The 22,134-nt window shown below is 37.1% G+C and overlaps 1 protein-coding gene across 12 annotated transcripts in view; it reads right to left on the reverse strand.

The window, feature by feature from the left end:
* Pak3 (p21 (RAC1) activated kinase 3) overlaps nt 1-22,134 on the reverse strand; it is a 283,410-nt gene that overhangs the window by 84,107 nt on the left and 177,169 nt on the right. For 6 of the 12 annotated variants that reach the window (XM_085837993.1, XM_029473398.2, XM_029473393.2 and 3 more), the window contains one exon: nt 11,090-11,291. In XM_085837993.1, the coding sequence (XP_085694119.1) occupies nt 11,090-11,264 (175 nt within the window). In that variant the 5' untranslated portion in view covers nt 11,265-11,291. Of the gene's footprint in view, nt 1-11,089; nt 11,292-19,367; nt 19,741-19,762; nt 19,931-22,134 lie in introns of those variants that run through there. The other 6 variants (XM_085837990.1, XM_029473395.2, XM_085837995.1 and 3 more) reach the window with 2 other exon arrangements.

The raw sequence follows: 22,134 nt of genomic DNA on the forward strand, positions 1-22,134 counted from the left end.
ATGCAACCCTAAACTTCCTCCATTTATATGCTAAAGTTTCTGAGGATTTCCAACTGGAGGAATTCAATGATAACATGGACTGTATTATTATTAAAATAGCAAACCCTTGTTAGGACACTAATGATTCTTGGAAGATTATTTTTCTTCTTCCTTCTTCAGTCTTTCACTTCTCTCTGAAATTTTTCTTCAGGCTTAGAAGACATGTTGAGATTTTCCCAAAAAATAAATAAATGGACCTCTCAGTCTCCTCATTCCAATGGCTTCTCTTGGAGTCACTCAGCACTTCCTTATGTGGGTTAAACATCTACACAAATCAATTTGTACTTTATCTCTCACTTCTCCAACAACTGTAATATCTCCCCGAAGACACACATTAATGTCTTCCTTTCCCAAGTGCCACTTTTCACCTTATAACCACTGTCTTCTCAATAAGAACAAACATCTTTGATCATAAACGTCTTGAATCTCCTGTACATGGCTATTTCCTAGAATCCAGTTCTTTATCTTTGTTTCTCCTCTTAGGACTTATTATAAGAGGATTTTCCTGTTGGTTGTTCAGATAGCATTCACTACAAGCTGCCCTAGGTCACCTTTCCTCATCAGTCTACTCTCCCTTGAATCATCTCTTCAATACACCTGCTTTATTTCAGCATCTATACTATCAACATGTTATATATACTTTCAGCCTTGCCTCAGCACAATCCCAACCCCAGTATAGTTGCCCTTAGACATCTTCAGTTAGCTGCCTCTCTGGTTCTTTATGGTAAATACTTGTGAAGCAACATGAAACTACATTTCCTTTCTTTCCTACCCCACCCTTCTCTAGCTCCTCTTCTTGCTACCTGATCCATTACCCACCTTTATCAATCCTCCTTTCTAAATACCACATCTGCATTTCCTAGGCTATTTCTAGTGGCACTGGTCCCTAAGTTAGTCATTTCTGATCTGCATTGTTCCTCCAATGCTTCATCATGCCACCTCGTCCTCTCCCATCCTTCATACTAGTTAATCTGAAATTCTTGTAGTTATATCCATGAAATGTCAAGAAGCAGTGTTTCATGCCTACTGCCTTTACAATGCTGCTCCTTGTACTAGAAAATCTACTTACTCTTTACATGGATGGATAGATATACTTTTTATATATTTCTAGATACTTTTTGGCTTAAGGCTATCCTCAGTTAGTGGTCATCTCATTCAGGAAGCCTTCTCTAACTGCTTTAATCTCCAGTCTCCAACCAATTTCTCTTTCTACTCCTCTTCTGTTTCTTTCTACCATAGTAAATGCTAATCGTTAGCCAACTTGCCTCTTACCAAGCCATCAGTTTCTTAAAGGCAGGGATGGTAATTTATGACTTCTTTGACTCCAAACACTACAAGACTCAATATTTCATAACAGCTCAAATGAATGAACAAATGAATAGATAGATTAATGCCTTTATTGCATGAAATGGCCCTATGAAGACAGACCATTATTATTTGCTATGTGTTATTAACAAGGAAATTATGACCCAGGTCCACCAAGAAGGCCAAGAAAATGAAGGTCACACTATAAAGTTATTTTTTGTATAGGAATTTGTTGATGGTGTCATTGCTGTAACCCAATTGGAGGGAATGACTCTACATTCACTCAGTCTCATTTCTTGTCAGATGTCACTTGTGTCAAAATATATATTGGCAACACAGTTGGGTGGGATTTAAGGGACAGAGAAACAACCAGTCTCCCCCAGGTGACATCCGTCAATAACGCTGTTCCCATTCTGTAATTTGTTTTAGAAAATTGTCAGGTGAGTCTTACTTGCTCTAGGAGGTCTAATTGCTCTCTTCCCTAAAATTCCAGAGTTTTTAAACATTTGTTCTTCCTTTTGATTATCTGTCATTAAGATATTTCCAGAATTATTTTCTAGCTCCTTTTTGTTGTTTTTTGTTTGTTTGTTGGTTTGGTTTGGTTTTGGTTTTTGGCTTTGGTTTTGTTTTTTTGAGACAGGGTTTCTCTGTATAGCCCTGGCTGTCCTGGAACTCACTCTGTAGACCAGGCTGGCCTCAAACTCAGAGATCCGCCTGCCTCTGCCTCCCAAGTGCTGGGATTAAAGGCGTGCGCCACCACCACCTGGCTACTTTCTAGCTGAATACTGAGCATGCAGGCAAGCAATAATAATGGCAGAAGACAGACATAGAAAAGCTTTTCTACAGACATTTGCCCTAAAAGCTTACATACAGAAATCATTAAGACCATGGAAATTATGCAATATGTTCGAGTACATGTAGCAAAATTTAAACAGTTAAAGCTACATTAATGCAGAAAAACATAATATTAAGCATATTTTAAATACAGAAATATTTTTCAAGAGAAGAGTAAACACTCAGATTGGATAGTTCTCTGATGTAAGCATTCATATATGGGATTAAAATCAGATTCCTTTCATTTTCTTTGAATAAGTCATGGTTCAGTTAGGATCAAGTATTTAATTAAGGTTCATTGTAGTGACAGATTATGCTAGGTGATTCATTAGGAATTTAAGCAATACTTTAAAGTTGCAAATTAACTGGGAGAATGAGCTTAATAAAGTGGAACACTATTACTAGACTAGAGAAAACAGAGAATTAAATTGGAATAATAGAGAATAAATGTTCTAGAATAAATCTATCTTTAGTGGACAGTCGGAGTGAAGTAGAGGTAGGACTAGAAATGAGCCACAAGTACCAGGTAAATAAAGTCTATAAGGAAGTAGGCAAGACGGTAGAAGTAAAAGGTCAGAAGAAAGCATATAGCAAACATACTAAATGAGAAGACAACAGTAAACACATGGGAAATAGTCTTGAAAATCAAGAAGGACAGAAGGATGAAACTAGAGATAATGGTAAAGAATGTGTGGGAAAGGATTGTGAGCAAGTGGGTGAGATAATGGAGCTTTTCTGAAGACAAGGTAGTGCTGTGGTGCTGTTAAGGTAGTATCAGGCTTCACTCGGGCTGAGAATTAATGGTGGCTATGCAACGGAGAAATGAAAGGATCTACCTATTACGACATCTTTCACATCGAAGGCCAATTACTGGGTATTTCTTATTCTCTCTCTCTCTCTCTCTCTCTCTCTCTCTCTCTCTCTCTCTCTGCTTCCCTCTGTCTCCCTCTCCCTTTGTGTACCTTTGTGTACACATGTGCTTGGGCATGTATGTGCACACATGCATGGATTATTTTTGCAGTTGGAAAACTTCCCAAGGATAAGGAGCTTGCTCTCTTACAACGTTCATCACTGCACTGGACATATCAAAAGCCAGCACAACTATTGTCTGAGTGAAAGACACAAGCAGTTCAGACATGCTTCCAGACTGTCTTCCTTCTGAATTGACACATCAATAAATTACATTTGTGTTTAAAGTCCTGGCCATGTGGGTGCTGGGAATTGAACTTGGGTCCTCTGGAAGAGCAGTTTTAAAGTGTTATCCACATTCTCTGGATGACAACATTCATTTTTCCTAACAGGCAATTCTTCGTGAGATGCTCCTTCTTTATCTAGGTGAGACATGCGGACTGTCTATAAAATATTGCCTTTGTGGGTTTGTGAGATTTAAAATACTTTACTATATAATTAACTACTAAGATGGTGCATTAAATATGGAGTTGCTGCTCTTTTACTTCATTTTGCTATCATTTTGTCTCATCTTCTGATTCACAGTCATGGAGCATGGTGTGCACTCTGTTGTCAGGCTTAAGTGGAAGCCTTCTGAAGCTCTTTTTATACTTGATTAAGTATAAGTACCTCAGAATAGTTCTTCCTAGGGCAATAATCCCAGGGGTCCTGATTTCTGCCAAGTCTCTAGTCCCTAATGCTCTGGCTCTACATAGAAATATCTTATTTGGAGGAGTCCCACAGAATTTTCTTACCTCCTGAATTTATGACATGTAAATCTTTCTTTCTGACATTTAAATCTTTCCTTACACAGCAAGAAAAGTAATTGTCTAGTTTTCAATTTGGGAGCCTTGAAATTCATTATTTTACAATTGAGACTATTTGAAATACTTCGTGGCAATGGCATTGGAAAATCAGGCATAAAACACCACTTTGTTTTTCTTCTGAGGTAACATTTAATTATAGATTTTTTTCTTATCATTGGTATTGGTTTCACAAACTTTAATAAAAGCAAAAATATTATTTTGAAAAACATCATTTGCTGTGATATATACATTTTAGGCTGCACTTTTACTGAAGTGTAGATAATTGCAAATAATTTCACATGATCTTATTAATGTGCCCACAGACTTACTTTGTTTTTGGTGGGAAGAAAAAATGGTTTTAACCATCAGAGGTTGGTTGTAGTGATGAGACAAAATATCAAATATTACAAAGAGCAAATGTTTGCAATCTGCTGGGTTTTTTTTTACAAAAGACTATTTTTCAATGTTTTTAAAGTTTGTGTGTGTGTGTGTGTGCATGCACGTGCACATGCAAGTGCATTCATTTATGTGTGTTTGTGTCTGTGTGTGAGATGTGTGATTATGGGTTGGTAGGTGTATAGATTAACTGGCATGTGGTGATCAGAGGACAAGCTGATCATGGACAACCATGAATGTCCCTCAGATGGACCTCAAGTCATTGTTCATGAGAGCAAGTTGAACCATCTCATCTGCTAAGTTTTTTTTTTTTAATTTAAAATTTTTAACATATTCACCTTACATTCCACTCACTGCCATTTCAGACACCCACTCTCATAATCCTTTGCCTTGCAGGTGGGGCTCCCCTGGGTATCCCTCCACCCTGGCACATCAAGTCTCTGTGAATCTAGGCACTTCCTCTCCCATTGAAGCCCAGCTAGAAGAACATAGCCCACATACAGGCAACAGCTTTTGGGATAGCCCCTGCTCCAGTTGTTCAGGACCCACATGAAGGTCAAGCTGCACATCTGCTACATATGAGCAGGGAAGCCTAGGTCCAGCCAGAAAACACCACTTTTAATGTTGGCTCCAAATGTTTAAAGACATTGACATTGAAGTGCAGTTAAAAAGATAGTAATAAAAATTAAAAACTTTCCACATAACTATTTCTTTCTTAAATCTAGCATCTTGGGCAAATGCACACTGAATCTGAATAGAAAAGCAAGGCTCTTCCTATCAAGCAAGGAACAGGGCTGGCTTAGGAATGCACACAAGGGAAGGAACAATGGGCATTCCTTCTATTCTATCTTAATATACTTATCCAATGTTATAATTTTATAAGCATCAAATATTACAATTGTTATAGGAAATAGTTTAAAAGACTTCAAAAGAATCTAGTAATCGCAGAAAATTGTGCATCCAAAAAAAAAAAAAATCTAGTTGCGTACTGTTAGTACGGTGTGCTAAGATCAAGAAAAGCCTGTAAGGAAAAAAAAAATTGAGCGAGGTCATTGTTGCTAAGTCATCTGTTTCTCCATTTCTTTCCTTTAAAAAAATTCCACATATACATAGCCTCTGGTTAAAACATATTTTCAAAACAAGCTCAACTGCTTTCATTTGTTTGGACAAGAAGTCATTGAACTAAGGCTTGAGTGTTGGCCAGGTCTGTCAAGTTATAAATGGTGGATCAGCTTTGTGGGAGTCATTTAATGTTTTCTGACATGGCTTCTTGTATAAAGCAGCGTCAAGGAAAGCCCTACCTCATCGGAGGATTGAGGAACACGACTTTAAACATCAATATGTAGTTCGGAAATTACAGTATGTAAAGTCTATTCTCCTTCCTTAAGTTGCTAAAGTCATTCATAGGATCTAATTAGCCTATTTGAATTTTCTTTATGTATAGTTCATTTCCTTGGGGAAAATATTCAGCTAATGTCCTTCTGCCTGGTCTTTAATGGCTATTAAGACAGTATGTACAGATGAAACCTCAAAGTGGTACATGAATCTGCAAGAATAGCTACAAGCTTAATTCACGAGCTACTTACTGTTTCAGGGAAATGATCAGATGAGCACAAGGAAATGGCAGGCCCATGATGACGCATATAGTCAGCCCCTTTGATGCATGTAGACATTCATAAATGTTTCTGGCTTCCAGTCTTTCCAATGTAGCTCTAGACTATATATTTAAATGCTTTAAGCTTATACTCTCATGGCTGCAAAAATGGACTAGAACAAGGAATGTTCATGTGTGGTCCCTGCAGCACAGAGTGGCACCCAGGTAGTAGTCAGGAATGAGTGACCATTTTCTATATACCATAATTTGATCTTTATCCCACTATTTCCTCCTATACCTCCAAGCAAAGGGGCCATCATATAATTCCCCGGTCACTAAGCCACAGATCTCTCCAGATTTCCCTCACGAAAAAAAAAGTACATATTAAATGCGTTTTATAAAGACAGCAGAGAGACTAAAGACTACATTGTGCTGCTGGCTCAAGAGCAGTACAAGACATAAAACACACAAGTACATGAGAAACAGATGCCATGAAGAAGAGGCCACTTTGGAGTGTAACCTTGCCTGCTTCTTTCTCATATGTTCTTCCAGCTTCAACTCGCTAACATTGATTGCCTTGGGTGCACTGTTTCATTTTCAGGATCCTTGCTGCATTTATTTGCCTCATTGCTTTCTCCTTACTGGTTTATTTATAGTTATATATTTATTAATGAGCTTATTTATTCATCCATGTACTTATTCACCACCTGATTCCAAACTGGATGCCAGCTGACACATAAGAATACACAAAATACAACATGAGCCCGTATATTCAAAATAGATAAGGATGTAAAGGGAAAAAAACAAAAATGAAGTTAAGAACATAAAAGGAAGCTGAACGCAGGTGGGCCAAAGTGCATGCAAACCAAGAAATGTCACTGTAATGGCTATGCATGAACCACACATTTGGCTCCAAGCTTTCTAGTAGTCCACAAAAGAGAAACATAAATTGACCCACATTTCACAGTAAAATCAAACCACTTATTACTATATTCATTTCTAGGTTTAAATCCTTCGAATTTTGTTTAGTATAGGATCAAAAAAAAAATGGTGCCAAACTGTGCCACCTACATTGTTTTAACACCAAGACTCAGCTCATTGAACTGTCTCCAACAATGACAGATCCTCAATCTCCAAATGAAACCTACTCCATATTATGTTTTACCTTTCTCCTGTTCCATTTGGTCAACGAAATGTAGCTATTAAAGAGACTTCTTAAAAAAAAACTAACCTATAGATGTTCTCTAATACAAACAGAAAATTTCAGATTTCCCAGTGTGGCAACCAAATGAACTATTTTCAATTAAGTAATGAAGTATATGTTATATATAGTGGAAAAATATTAGAAAAGTCCCTAGGTATCCAAAAATCAAAAAAGGAAAGTGGCTAAATTTAAACATGATGCCACCATATGTCCACATATATATATACCATTAAAAATTACATTTATAGACTTTCAAATGGAGGCAAATATTCTAGAGAAAATGGTAAATAGAACAGCAGAAGATAAAGCTGTATATATATATTATTATATTAAATATACAAAACAAGTAACACACACTCTTACATGAAGAATCTAGAAAGAAATCTACCAACATGTTAGCACAATTTCTGGGATTTATGATTATGAGTGATTTTTATTTTCTAGGTGCTTATCTTTATTTTACAAGTTGACATTGATGAATAATATCATGAATGATATGATGAGCAAAAGAGGGTCTATGAGGAAAAAAATCGAATCATTTACCTTTGGCTTATATGAGCATAAGAAAATTTTCTTTTTAAAGTGTTCTATAATTGAGATATAAATTCTAGTCATGGCAAAAGGTACTTTTAAAAGGTTTAAGTTCAGCAACCTAGTTTATTGGTTGTGGAAGCTGTCAAATGCCACAAACATAATAATATTACCTCATAATGACCTAGCTGTAGTCAGTTTTGTATCACTCAGGTAATTACAACTACCTTATGTCATCATGAAGATTTGGTAAGGCATGGTAAACCCTACCATCCTCATTTGTCAGGTGATAAAAATTCAAGTGCATAGAAGCTACACAACTAATCAACAGTCACAATCATTCTTGCCAGAAAAATACCCGCAGAACCCAAGTTCAATGATTTCTTAAATTATTATTAATTAAAAACTGTGATGCTATTGAAACTGCCATCAAAAAACATGGATAGAGAAACAACATTCTCTCTTCACCCATTTAGGGTCCTCAGGTTTCTAGAAAAACCTGAAGCTAGCAAACGGTAACTGAGGAAATTTTGGAGATAGGAGAAAAAACAAGGACATTAGATATGAAGTCACAAGTGAACTTGTCAAATATCTTATAAATACTTTATATGCTATAATAATAATAATAATAATAATAATAATAATAATAATAAAGCACTAAATAAAAAGAACAAGAAGAGTTTTCATCACTTAAAATAGCAATAATGAAAGACTCATCATTGCTTTGTTTAGATCCTGAGATGATTTCCAGGGAAGATAAGAATATACAGATTACTCTTTATGGGATTGAAAATGAAGAGGATTGTGAAGCAATGTACGGTGGTGTACTGTTCATTCACATCATGTATAAAAATGTACTCAGAATCATTAATGTCCCATCTTGAAGCTGTATCAAGAAGATAAATATAAACAGCATTATTTAATGACTTTACCCCCTTGTGAAGAAGACATGTGGCTTATGGCCTTTTGGAAGAAATGTAACAATCTTTGTATTAAGTTCAATGAACTCATTCATGCTGTGAAGGCAACTTAACAGCTATCCAGTAGAGGCATTTAAACTCCACTACCTTAGTGATCTTTTTGACGTTAACTTTTTCTCATTACAGTCTTTAAAAAGAAAAAAACCACTACTATAGCACTTTGTAAGTGCAATCAAACCATCCAAACTTTCTCTGAAGGTAGCTTGTCAGCTGTCCAGTAATATAGTAAATTGTAGTTGATGACTTTTGAACAGGTAACTTATGATATGAAAAGATCCCAGTATTCTTTAGTTTCCTTGGAATATTTTCCTCTTTTTCTAAAATAATAATAATAACAACAACAACAATAATAATAATAGCTCCCCTTTCTTCTAACTTTATCTTCCAGTCTCAAAACCTCCTAATTATCTTTATTGTCTCTTAGGATAATCACATCTTCATAGAAGAACCTCTCTGAAGAGCATCCTATAAAATACCCTATCCTATATTAGTGTGAATCATAGTCAAATTTAGTTACACAACAATTTCATCACTTATAGGTTCTACTTGATTCAAAATTTCACTGCCTTCAGGCAGAGATCCTGAAAGATGTCTCACTATCTCTTGCTAAATCTTCTGGGTTGCACTAACATAATACCAAGCTTTGCCAAACTAGCTAATGCTTCTTTTATTAAGGATACATTATAATGGTGTAAGAATCCCTCACATTAGTCCCTTCAGAACCTTTGTGAGATTTTTTAACTACTAAATAATGTATGTTTTCCTGAATGGCTTGATCATTCATTGCTATAGAAACTAAAAGTCATAGTGTAGCTGGTATTAAGTATAGTGTTTATCCTAGAACATGTAAATATTGGTAAATACATGTAGTACCAAATGGATGGTAGGAATCTACATGACTTTTGAATTCAAGGTTCTTTTCCTTCAACTAGCCTTGAATTTCTCTAAGAAGGCACTGCTCAAGCCATTCCAGAATGAGAGATGAAGTCGTCCAGGCTCCTCTGTTTGCATGACAGTTCAAGAAAAAATTGTCTCAGATATTTTTTTTCCCTGAGAAGATCTTTGGATACTAGTCTGGAGAACAGCAGTAGTTTTACTATTGACACAAAACAGAAATGTCAACTTCCTTCATTTTCCTAAACTCCTGCTCTTCAAAAGGACAAGTAAGATTTTTCAAAGACACCAAAAGTATGCACTTTCAATAGCACCAACGATGTGTGTAGAGCAGACCATTATTCGTCCATTGTCTGCCAATGTAGCAGATGTAGTATAGGGATTGTTTCTTTGACATGATTACTGTAAATGACTCAGTCTCTAGATAGTGACTTTCAATTTTCAATCCACCCAGTATGTTCAGAAAATAGTTTTTAAGATCTACTTAAGTATTGGCAAACATGGCCCCCCTATAAGGTCACAGATCCCTTGTGTGGGAGGAAAGTCATCCTTTTACTTCTCTTCAATCCTTAGGCCATGAAGGGAAAACAAAAACATACAAGAAACAGTTACTAACAAGAATTTCAGCTCTTCCTATGATACAAATTATAAATCCATTAACACTGTATAAATACCACCAAACTACTTATTTTACCTTGCAGACACCAATAAATAATGACTCCCCCCCCAAAGATATTACCTTTCTTTCCCTTTTGGCCAATTTCAATGATGAAGCAACCTTATGCTCTCTGTATTCTCATCCTGTGCAATAGTTACATCTACAGAAGCCATGTTAGAGCTTTATGACAGTTAATACAACCTTATAAGCTACTTACTAAAATAAAATCACAGAATTAAGTGTCATAAAGTGGTAGCATACATTAGTTAAGCAACAAGTTGTATTATGGGTACATAATAATATACCGTGTAAATGATACACAATATATTATTACACAATATGTGTAAAGGGTAAATGATAATATATTGTGTCTTTCATGAGCATGGAACTGATTAAGTAGGTGACAACTGATTGAGGAATAGAGAAAACCAAGTTTTCCTTCCTACCTTGTGATTCATACAGAAAACATTGTAGGTAACTTGCACGTATTCCCATATACTTAACTCAGAATCTTCAGTCACCAAGAAGATATACAGAAGTCAATCTACTTAAACACTCAACTATCACAGATGGTCAACTTAGAGTTTGGAATAACTTGCTTTAAATTCTACCTTAAGTTTTCAGAAAGTCAGCTGGTGTCTATACACTCAGCCAAGTGTGCTTTCCCTTAACTTAAATCTATGAATTCAGTTTATGTGAGAGGAGAACACAGCATGTGTATTTTCTGTTACCACACAGGAAGTCAATCACACATGATCCTCTGACAAATGGCAACATCTCAAGGTGAAAGGTCAAGCAAGCTTGGAGCATCCTGGGCTCCAGAATAGACTCCCCAAGCAAGAAAGTGCTAATCAAAGAATAAACTGTCCCCCTTTGAACTCCCGGCCACTGATACTTTACTTTTATCCCCTCCTCCTGGGAAGATAGAGCGAAGCCTGGCTTTCTTATTCTTCTCTTCTGGGGCCATGGGCAGTGGTTTGGAGCTGTGGTTGAGTGCTGAAGAGTCTCGGTTGTTACTGTTCATCCTCAGTGGGGGAGCTGGGGGTTTTTCTTCGTTATCCAAGCTGTCAGACATTTTCAGTTGCAGCTGATTTCACAGCTCCTACGGAGAAAACAGGGGTAAACAGGAGGTAAGGGAGGAGATGTCTAATGTCAGTCTGGTATACACCAGGAGTCTATCATCTCAGACACAGCCTTCCTCTCTCATGTACTCACTCAAATTTACCAAGCAAAGAGAAAGCCTCTCCAAAGGCTAATAAGACAATTTACCAAAATTCAAGTAAATGAAGACATTAATGACTTTCAATATACATATGTGAATGTGTAAGCTCCCTTGATATATCCACAGTGGAACTCTACTTTCTGCTGTTCATGCACAGTCTCTCAGTGAGCACTTCACAGTCCCTTAAAATCCTATGCTGATGATCAAAATGGTCAAGTGGCACAAGTTTTTTTTTTTTTTTTCATTTTCCTTTTTTCCAATTACTATTTTTTTCAGTCCAGCCGTTGGCATAAACTTTTTACAACTTTAAGTTGATTCAAGCTTGGATGTTGATTGTTAGTGGCCCTCAGCTACAATTTCTTAGCTGTTTTAACATTGGCATGCTTTGATGTCTCCTCCTTACTTCTGAGTACCTGAGTCCTTGGTAGACGATGTCCATCTTTTTCCAAGCAAGCAACTAAAACAGGTGGGCTGAATGACCTTATGGCCCAAGGTAGAGCTCTAGCACACCGAAGGATATCATAATTTTACTCTCTGTCATAGTTCATGTCCCCAAAAGGTACCTTGATTGAACAGTCTAGCCTAGGTTTTAAGAATTTATTAATTATTCTGAATTTCTCTGTAACTTAGGCTCTTGTGTCAAAATTGGGGGATATTCCTGTTTCATCCAACTCAGAGGATGAACTGGAAAAAGTGTGTCTTCCCGTTAAAAGAGTTGACTTTCACAGGCACAAGTGAGGTTCTAAAAGTGTCTTTTGAATGAATTCGTGGTTTTCATATAAACTAATTCAAACCTAGCTATAATGGAATCTCAGTAGATCTATCAAGTATTACTTAGTACTAACAGCAATATGTTAATTATCCAAATACAAGTTATCATGGCACTTTATAAAAGGACATTTACTGTAGGTGAACATAAGTACAGCAGTAAAAATAACTGCTGGAATCAGAAATAGTCTTCTGCTAGGGGGTGGTGGTACTTGACCTTAATCCCAGCACTGGAGAGGCAGAGGCAGATGGATCTCTTGAATTCAAGGCCAGCCTAGTCTCCAAAGCAGGTTCCAGGATGGCCAAGGGTATGCAGAGGAACTCTGTCACAAAGGAAGAAAGAAAGAAAGAAAGAAAGAAAGAAAGAAAGAAAGAAAGAAAGAAAGAAAGAAAGAAAGAAAGAAAGAAAGAAAGAGGGAAAGAGAGAAAAGAAAGAAAGAGAAAGAGAGAGAGAGAGAGAGAAAGAAAGAAAGAAAGAAAGAAAGAAAGAAAGAAAGAAAGAAAGAAAGAAAGAAAGAAAGGAAGGAAGGAAGGAAGGAAGGAAGGAAGGAAGGAAGGAAGGAAGGAAGGAAGAAAGAGTCTGCCAAAATTCCTTTAGTGATTAATAATTCAATAATTACCTATTAGCTATATCTTATGAGGGAAATTTAAAGTTTTTACTATATTTTATGAAATCATGTTTGTAGAAAAATAAATGCAACTGGAAAGCAGCAAAATAAATTAATCAGACTCTAAAACACAAGTATTATGATTTCCTCTCACATGCAGAATACAGGTTAAATAAGATATTAAAGTAGAAAGGAGAGTTTAGTACAAGAACGAGGACCAGAAAAAAGGATGAAGGAAGATAAGAAAGAGATAAATATGATCCAAGTACATTATGTACATCTATCCCATAGCATAATTAATCTCATTATTTTGTATAATTAATATACAGTAGTAAAATTTTAAATTACTTCCCTATGTTCTAAATGTAATCGATATATATAGTCCATGATGCCCCACTACCTTCCTAAAGGACTACTGGCAAGTAAAGGATGTTGGGTGTGGCTATTTGATAACCATGGGAGGACTGCCCTTTTCTGAAGAGAAAGGGAGGAGGAATAAATGGGGGGAGGAGAGAGGGAAAGTGTGGGTGGGGCTGGGAGGAGAAATTGGAGAGGAAACTGTAACATTAGAGCATAAGGTACAATGAACAAACAAGGTGGAGTATATGCTAATACGGCAAGTACCACATGGTAATGGTACATGTGAAAGCAGGGCTAATGAACTACAGTTTCTTTTGCATTTTGACCTTTGATCTTTCTAAATATACTATTCTCCAGACTGATTTCATCTGTGGCATCCTATTTTACTGGCCCAGCTCACAGTTTTCATGTAGCCACTGGGAATAAATTGGTCTGTGACTGATTGTTCTGGGCTGGAGAAATACTGTCCAAATGTTAACTTATTATTACAATAATCTCAGCTATGCAACATCTAGTTTTATAAGGGAAATACAACTCAAAAGAACCCTGAGACTCCAGCTCACACCAGGCAGAATGGCTAAGATCAAAAACTCAGGTGACAGCAGATGCTGCCGAGGATGTGGAGAAAGAGGAACACCCCTCCATTGCTGGTGGGACTGCAAGCTGGTACAACCATTCAGGAAAGCAGTCTGGCTGTTCCTCAGAAAATTGGGCCTAGTACTACCAGAAGATCCAGCAATACGTTTCCTGGACATATACCCAGAAGAAGTTCCAACTGGTAATAAGGACACATGCTCCACTATGTTCATAGCACCCTTATCTATAATAGCCAGAAGCTGGAAAAAACCCAGATGTCCCTCAACAGAGGAATGGATACAGAAAATGTGGTACATTTACACAATGGAGTACTACTCAGCTATTAAAAACAATGAATTTATGAAATTCTTAGACAAATGGATGGATCTGGAGGATATCATCTTGAGTGAGGTAACCCAGTCACAAAGGAACACACATTATATGCACTCACTGATAAGTGGATATTAGCCCAGATGCTCAGAATCCTTCTTAGAAGGGGGAACAAAATACACATGGAAGGAGTTTCAGAGACAAGTTCAGAGCAGAGTCTGAAGGAACAACCATACACAGACTGCCCCACTTGGGGATCCATCCCATAAACAACCACCAAACGCAGACACTATGGCAGATGCCAACAAGAGTTTGCTGACAGGAGCCTGATATAACTGTCTCCTGAGGGCCTTTGCCAGTGCCTGGCAAATACAGAAGTGGATGCTCACAGTCATCTGTTGGACGGAGTACAAGGTCCCCAATGAAGGAGCTAGAGAAATACCCAAGGAGCTGAAGGGGTCTGAAGCCCCATAGGAGGAACATCAATATGAACTAACCAGTACCCCCCAGAACTCCTTGGAACTAAACCACCAATCAAAGAAAACACATGGTGGGACATGTGGCTCTAGCGGTATATGTAGCAGAGGATGGCCTAGTCAGTCATCACTGCGAGGAGAGGCCCTAGGTCCTGTGAAGGTTCTATGCCCCAGTATAGGGGAATGCCAGGACTAGGAATGGGAGTGGGTGGGTTAGGGAGCAGGGAAAGGGGAGAGGGTAGAGGGGTCTTTCGGAGGGGAAACTGGGAAAGGGGATAACATTTGAACTCTAAATAAAGAAAAAAATCTAATAAAAAATGATTTAAAAAACTAAGTGTGAAAGTTACTGGGCAGGACCTGAGTATTTAAGTAGAAATACCAAGAGACAGATTTCTGGAAGGTTGTGTCCTACATAGATAAAGAGCTACCATGTTGCAGATGATACATATTTTCTGATGGTGTATTATTCAACTTGATATGATAGAAGTCAAAGAGACAATCATACCCTCTTTGGAATAAATCTGATCTTGCACAACCAGGCAAGACAACAAGGGTTCTAGGGCAACTACGTAACTTAACATACTGTGCTCCTTTGTTCTTCATTGATAGGTGTGGCTTCCATACCTAGTTACACATTCCTAATTATACTTTCTAAAAAGGCAGCATGCTTATGTGCTCCTCCTTTTCTGGCTACCTGATGGCCTTGATGCTATAATACCAAGTATGTTTTAGTTTGAAGATTTGAGGATTACTTGAGATAGAAAATTGAACCTAAAGGCAGCTGTTTTGTACTAACAATCTACAACTCAAATTTCAAAAATCCATATATAATGAATAGATGATAGATAGATAGATAGATAGATAGATAGATAGATACATACATACATACATACATACATACATACATACATACATACATACATAGATGCACAGAACCATATTCATGGTATGATATCCCAGGAACTTTGCAGAGAACTGAGCTTATATCGAAGGCTATTTACTTCTCAACAAACTGCAATTGTTTTAGCTTCATTTGTCTCATCAGGAGGTCATCTGAAGGCTTGGAATCAACCTTTACAGAGATGAAGCTGAGACTAAAGAATGCATGTCCAGTTCTCCAATGGGAATGTGAAGCATGACCTAAACACTCTCTGTTTGCATAGATGTTGCAGATTTTATTTTGTTTAAATTATCTTAATACTATTTTAGTTCTTTGTCAAGTTTTTTGAAGTACAAACAAAAATTACCTTCTTGACATGGTTAAGCCACCTTTAAAGCAAGTGGTTCAATGTATGCTTTTGAGAACAGTGGAGAAAGGGAATGTATTCACAAGGAAGCCTTGGTGTTAAAGTATTTTTCCCCAAGTGGGAAGTATCTTGTACTCTTCCAGAAATGTTGAAAGAGAGAATCCTATTATGTTATGTTTGTAAAGAATACCAATTTACTGTGTCAGGTCCTCTTCTGAGACAACTTTCTACAGAGGACACTACAAATGGATCACTGCCTCAATCTGCATATGATGTCATTATTTCCAAGATCTTAAAAGAGACTATTTTGTTTGGGATGGCTGTAGGTTCCATTTCAAGTATATACAAAAGCACTATTATTCTCTAGGAGTCCAATCAAAAAACTGTTGTTTTTCACTTCTACAACAGAAACTTTTGAGTGGCACTTTAGATCTAGCCAGAGGACATGTGTTTCCATTTCAGATACTGGCCCTTAGCATTGTGGAAAAATAGTTAACACTAATGAACAACCAGCCCCAATTTATATATTTTTGTAACCTGATTACAAAGCTACTATATTTCTTCACAAAGAATTCTAATGGTTTTTGTGGATGCTATGTATTTTTGAACCATCCCTTGGGAGTTAGTGTTGACATATTTTCTGTAATTTCAATTGAAATGAATCTACTATTTTTTAAAGGATTTTAATTTCACTATGACCAAGGATCCTAAACAGTCTATTTTAAAATCACTATGATATGTTATGCCTATTTTTGATGTCTTTCTCTCTCTCTTCTCAGTCTCATCCACAAGTGTGAGAGCATGTGTGCATGGTCACTGTATGAATACCCACAGCCCCTTACTGACTTACATCTTAAAACTAGCTGTTATGGTACAGGGAAACTATAGATGCAATGATTAGAAATGTTCAAGTCAACAATATGAACTAACCAGTACCCCCAGAGCTCTTGTCTCTAGCTGCATATGTATCAGAAGATGGCCTAGTCAGCCATCATTGGGAAGAGAGGCCCCTTGGTATTGCAAACTTTATATTCCCCAGTATAGGGGAAATCCAGGGCCAAGAACTGGAAGTGGGTGGGAGCAGGGTGGGGGGAGGGTATAGGGGACTTTTGGGATAGCATTTGAAATGTAAATGAAGAAAATATCTAAGAAAAAAAGAAAAAAATGTTCAACTACTGTTGCTACTCTCTCACTTTGCCAACATGCATTCTCATGCTATGCAGTACCAGACTAAACTCTCAGGAGGTTAAAAAAGAAAACCACCAATCTACATGATTCTAAAAGTTAAGGGGAAAGAAAACTAATCAACTATAGACTATTGAATATGATCAAAACCCATACTACAATATATATGTTGAATAGGATGCAGCCAAAATGTCAACTATACCCATTTATTACAGGTACTATATGCCATGTATATGTATGATGAGAAGTCAGAAACTCTGGTTTTACCACCACTTACCAGACCGTTTATTAAGCCATAAGCAAGTGAAATAAGTATTTTAAACAAGTACCATGAGAGCCAAACATAGAAATAAGCATCTGTGTACTTTTACATTTTATGTAATTATTTATTTGCATACTTTTTGCAATAAAACAAGTATGTTGTCTGCCTTTCAACAAAAAGCTGAGCCTAGCAAATGTACAGCCATAATAAAAAGAACACCCCCACACACACACACAGACCACAAAACCAGCAGCAACATAAGCCTATTAACTGACATTGGTGATCTCACCAACATTGTTTAATATCCTTTGTATATGAAACTAGGCAATACAGCATAAGGCTGGGATGGAAATGTCCTAGAGCCTAAAGGAAATGTCCAGGGTAAACTGTAATGTGTCTGGCACATAGATATAGAATACACTAGACTAGACCAGACTAGACTAGACTAGTCTAGACTAGACTAGACAGGAACAAACTGGAATGGAATGGAATAGAATGTTCAAGGAACTGTAATGACATAACAATCACTCAACACAAGGACACATGAAAGAAGATGGATTTTAGGATTGCAGAAACATAGTATGTTTGTAACAGAGTTCTGTTAAAAGATGAGTGTATTACAGAAATTCTTTGGAGGAGAATTTGTGGAGGTTCTGCATAAAAAGAATTAGTGCTGTACATCAAGGAGTAAAACTTAATGACAGCCTTTAGACTTCAAAGTATTGAATAAGCATAGATTTAAAGTCATTATATGTCTCAGAGAATTATATCAATACAAAATCAATTTTTGGTTATATAAAGATGAAATTGCTATCTTTACTGGAATGATGTATAGACTGAATTATACGTTGGTGGAAGGAAAGAGGATTCAAGAATTATATTTGTTGTCTTTTTTCCTACATTCCCCTATACCCTAAACACACATTTTCAAGATGGCTATATAAGTGTTAGGCATAGACATCAGTGGGAAACAAGCTGTGTCTTGGTAATTAGCTAATTCCACTCTATTTTGCATGCATTATTTGCAAACAAACTTGCCTAGTTCAAACATTCATGAATGACAACATGAGAAAATCTAGTAGATAATTTGTAAATTGTTTCCTTCCTCCCAACCACCAAAGAAAGAAAAAAAAAGGGGGGAAAGAGAGAGACAGAGACAGAGACACAGAAAGTAAGGAAAAGGAAAACTTATGCAGCCTTTCATAACACTACAATATATATGAAAAAAGTATTACACACTACTTTCCACTTCTCTATTAACTGCTATCTGAACATTTCTAGACATGTTTCAGACATTAATTTCTACAATATGTTATATCAGTGAAGGTATTTTATGAAAAAGATAACGAGCTGCATCTGAGTCTCTAAGATATTCTACATCCACACCGCTACTCTCAGACTAGGTGAACAAGGGAGAAGTCATCCATTAACCACAGACAGCTGTGTGGGCCCAACTTAGGAGTTCTGTCATCTTGTCTCAAACTGCAAGGAGCCATGAGGGTAACATTATAAGTGCATACTATCATATTGGCTGGTACAGTTTATTGTTCCCAACAGGCATTGCATTTAAGACAATTAAATGGAATACTATATATTCTAGGCATTAGTTTCAGCTCTGAATGTTACATAAGCCTACATTGCTACTTAGAGCAAGTCTGAGCCAAGAAAGACATGCTTGCAAATACGCAAATACTAGCAGTAGTTTAACTGCAAAGCAAATAGGCATCATTTCAAAGGCAGCCAGCATCTGGTTAACAACATCTCTCTCTCTCTCTCTCTCTCTCTCTCTCTATATATATATATATATATATATATATATATATATATATATATATACTGTAATTTCTAAAAATAACTTCCATGTTCTACTCTGGTTCGTGTCTCACATCAACACAGCAAGGAAGTCAGTACCATCTCTTTATCCTCCATGAAGAGTATAGGTTAAGTGGCAAAGTCACCAAGTCTAGGATACTATAAACTCCTCAACTCTTGTCATTTCCCTCTCAACAAGACACTACAACACAATATATATCCAAGTAAACAGAAAGATGCACATGCTTTTTCATATACACATTTTTAACCTCTTGAAACTAACAGAATAAGTGTAGCTTTTTCGTATCAACTCATTTCAGGCTGGTACTTACTGAGTTCATTTGCTTTTCCCATCCAAAGACCCAAGGCTATTCGTTTATTGATAGAACTCCAAAAGTTTTTGTTGACCAATTGTACCAGTTCTTAGACGGCCTTGTTTTGGAGCTTGCCTCTTCTGGGAGCACTCACAAAGAGAACTCTGCTATCGGAGACAGGGGTGTGCTGTTTCAGAGAGCCTCGCCAGGGAGATACCATTACAGTGGATAATGGAGGGAAGCCATTTGTAATATCATTTGATCAGGAGGAGCTGACCTACTTGTTAGACAGGAGGTTTGCAAAAGCAGCCAGACAGGCAAGGGAGGCGCTAGCTCTTTCTACAGCCCTCTAGTTTCAATCTTAGATTATGCAAGAGATAGCTCACTGATGACACACATACAAGCGCACTCACACAGAAAACAGTCATGTTCTCTATCATTCACACACGCAAATGAGGTCAGCTGTGTAGTAGTCCTGTCCTCTGCTAACGTTCTTATGAGAGGCTTCCATTGTATCCAGCAGGAGCCTGGCATTGAGTCCAAGAAATCAGCAGATTATAGTTACAGATTTCAGTGTCAGGCTGTAAAAAAAAAAAAAAAAAAAGGAAGTCAATAGGTAGAGGCCCAGCATCTGGACCTCATATTCTATGTGTATTACAAGGGACAAATAGTTCTCTTTCAAATGACTTCTTAAGGCTCTAAATATATGAGGCACAATACTTTATTATTTATTGTATATGCTGTGTGAGCTAATGCCAAGAAATTGCTAATGACTGTCTGATGTGTATTTATATTTACAGACTAATGCATCATTAAAGGCTTCAGTTTTTTGTTGCCAGTACCAGCATACCTAAGATAGAGTAAGACACATAAAGTACAAAGGCAGAGATGTTTTTAAGCATGGAAGACCAGAAATAATTAACACTAAAAGATACCTCAAAGGAATAGGTGGGGAAAATAAAAGGAAAGCAGAATCCAGTAATAAAACATTTCTGGGTTCTGAAATAGAAAATGTAATATCCTTGGAAACATTCGGATGGAACAAATTAAATGCAGACTACTTGCCCTAGGGAGCAGGGTGTGGTGAGCCAAAGTCTTGGGTCTCCAGCATTCTAGCTGCTCCCTCTTACTATGCATAGATTATAATTATCCACCGCAGTGAAACATCAACACATTTCCTTAAATGTAAGCTCAGAATTTCAATTGCTGCATTTCCTAGGACTTTTTGCATTGGCACTGAGATGCCTGAATGCTCCTCTGCAACCTGTGACTCATAGCTCATTAGCTTAGCCCTTTGTTGTGTCACCTACTTTCCCTGCACCCACAATGACTCTCTGTAGGGTAAATGCCCATGCATGTCTGAAGAGGGCAACTGAGACCTGGTCTTCTTCCTAAACCAAGAACTTACATCAACTTGGCACTGTTTATATTTCAGCCAAAAGTGATTTCCTATCAGATCTGGCAGCTAAGCAGCTTGAGCTAACAAAATCTAGCAACTTTCCTCTAGTTTTGCCTTTTTAATTAAAGTTTAAATATCCACAATTTTAAAAGGCTCAGCATGGGTTTCAAAATCTTATTTGAAAGAAATCAAGAAATGTGGAATAGTATTTATTGGTTTTTTGTTTGCTTATTTATTTATTTATTTTTTAAAAAGGTTGAGGCTGGAAAGATGGCTCGGTAGTTAAGCATACTTGTTCTTGTAGAGGACTGCAGTTCAGTGCCCAGTACTTACATGGTGTTTCACAACCAGCCATAAGTCCAGTTCAAGGAGATCCGTCAGGAAAACACAAATACAGATAAAATAAATCTAAACTGAGGAATTAAGAAAATAGTTTTCCTAAAATACTGGAGGAAGAATGGCAGTTGACAATAGCCATCTATCCCTCTTCAAAAATAGTCAAATATAAACATCTACTTGGTCACAGACCTGGTTAAAAACTCCCCATCATTGTTATCTTCTACTCCCCACCCCCACCCATCACCAACTACCACCACCAATCACAAGTGTTTTACTTTGAAAAAAAATAATAGAACTGAACAAGCTTGGCATAGTGGTGCACTCATGTAAATACAGCATTTGAAAATCAGGAGTAACAAGGGTTCGAGACCAGTCAACAAACATTACATGAGACCCTGTCTCAAAAATACAAATCTAACACAAATAAAGAAAACCGTGGATTTAAAAAGAGATCATAAAGCCGGGCATGGTGGCGCATGCCTTTAATCCCAGCACTTGAGAGGCAGAGGCAGGCAGATTTCTGAGTTAGAGGCCAGCCTGGTCTACAAAGTGAGTTCCAGGACAGCCAGGGTACACAGAGAAACCCTGTCTTGAAAAACCAAAAACCAAAAACCAAAAATTAAAAACAAAAACAAACAAACAAACAAACAGGATCATAAACCACACAAAGTAATTGTTTAGAAACAAAAAGTCCAGTCTGAACAGTAACTTCACAATTGGTAACACTGGGCTCTCTATAGCCTTCTCATGATGTACAAATTGTCAGATCAAATGATCTCTTTAATCTGCTTGTTTCTCAACACCCTATTACTTGATTACAGAAGCCACTGTCTTCTTACTGAAGACATGACTTGTGATTGGTTCCTGTAAGAGCAGATCCTAACTGTGGCACACAGTCAGCTTTGCTTCATCGGTGTTCACATATATATAAAGAGGAGACTCCTGTGTACTTTTTAAATGGCCCCAGCAAGCCCCCCAAACTGAGGTCAACAGGCCATAGCACTCATCTTTTTTATTAGATATTTTCTTCATTTACATTTCAAATGC

This window comes from Mus caroli, unplaced genomic scaffold (genome assembly GCF_978045245.1).
Source record: "Mus caroli unplaced genomic scaffold, Mus_caroli_1 scaffold_5, whole genome shotgun sequence".
NCBI lineage: Eukaryota > Metazoa > Chordata > Mammalia > Rodentia > Muridae > Mus > Mus caroli.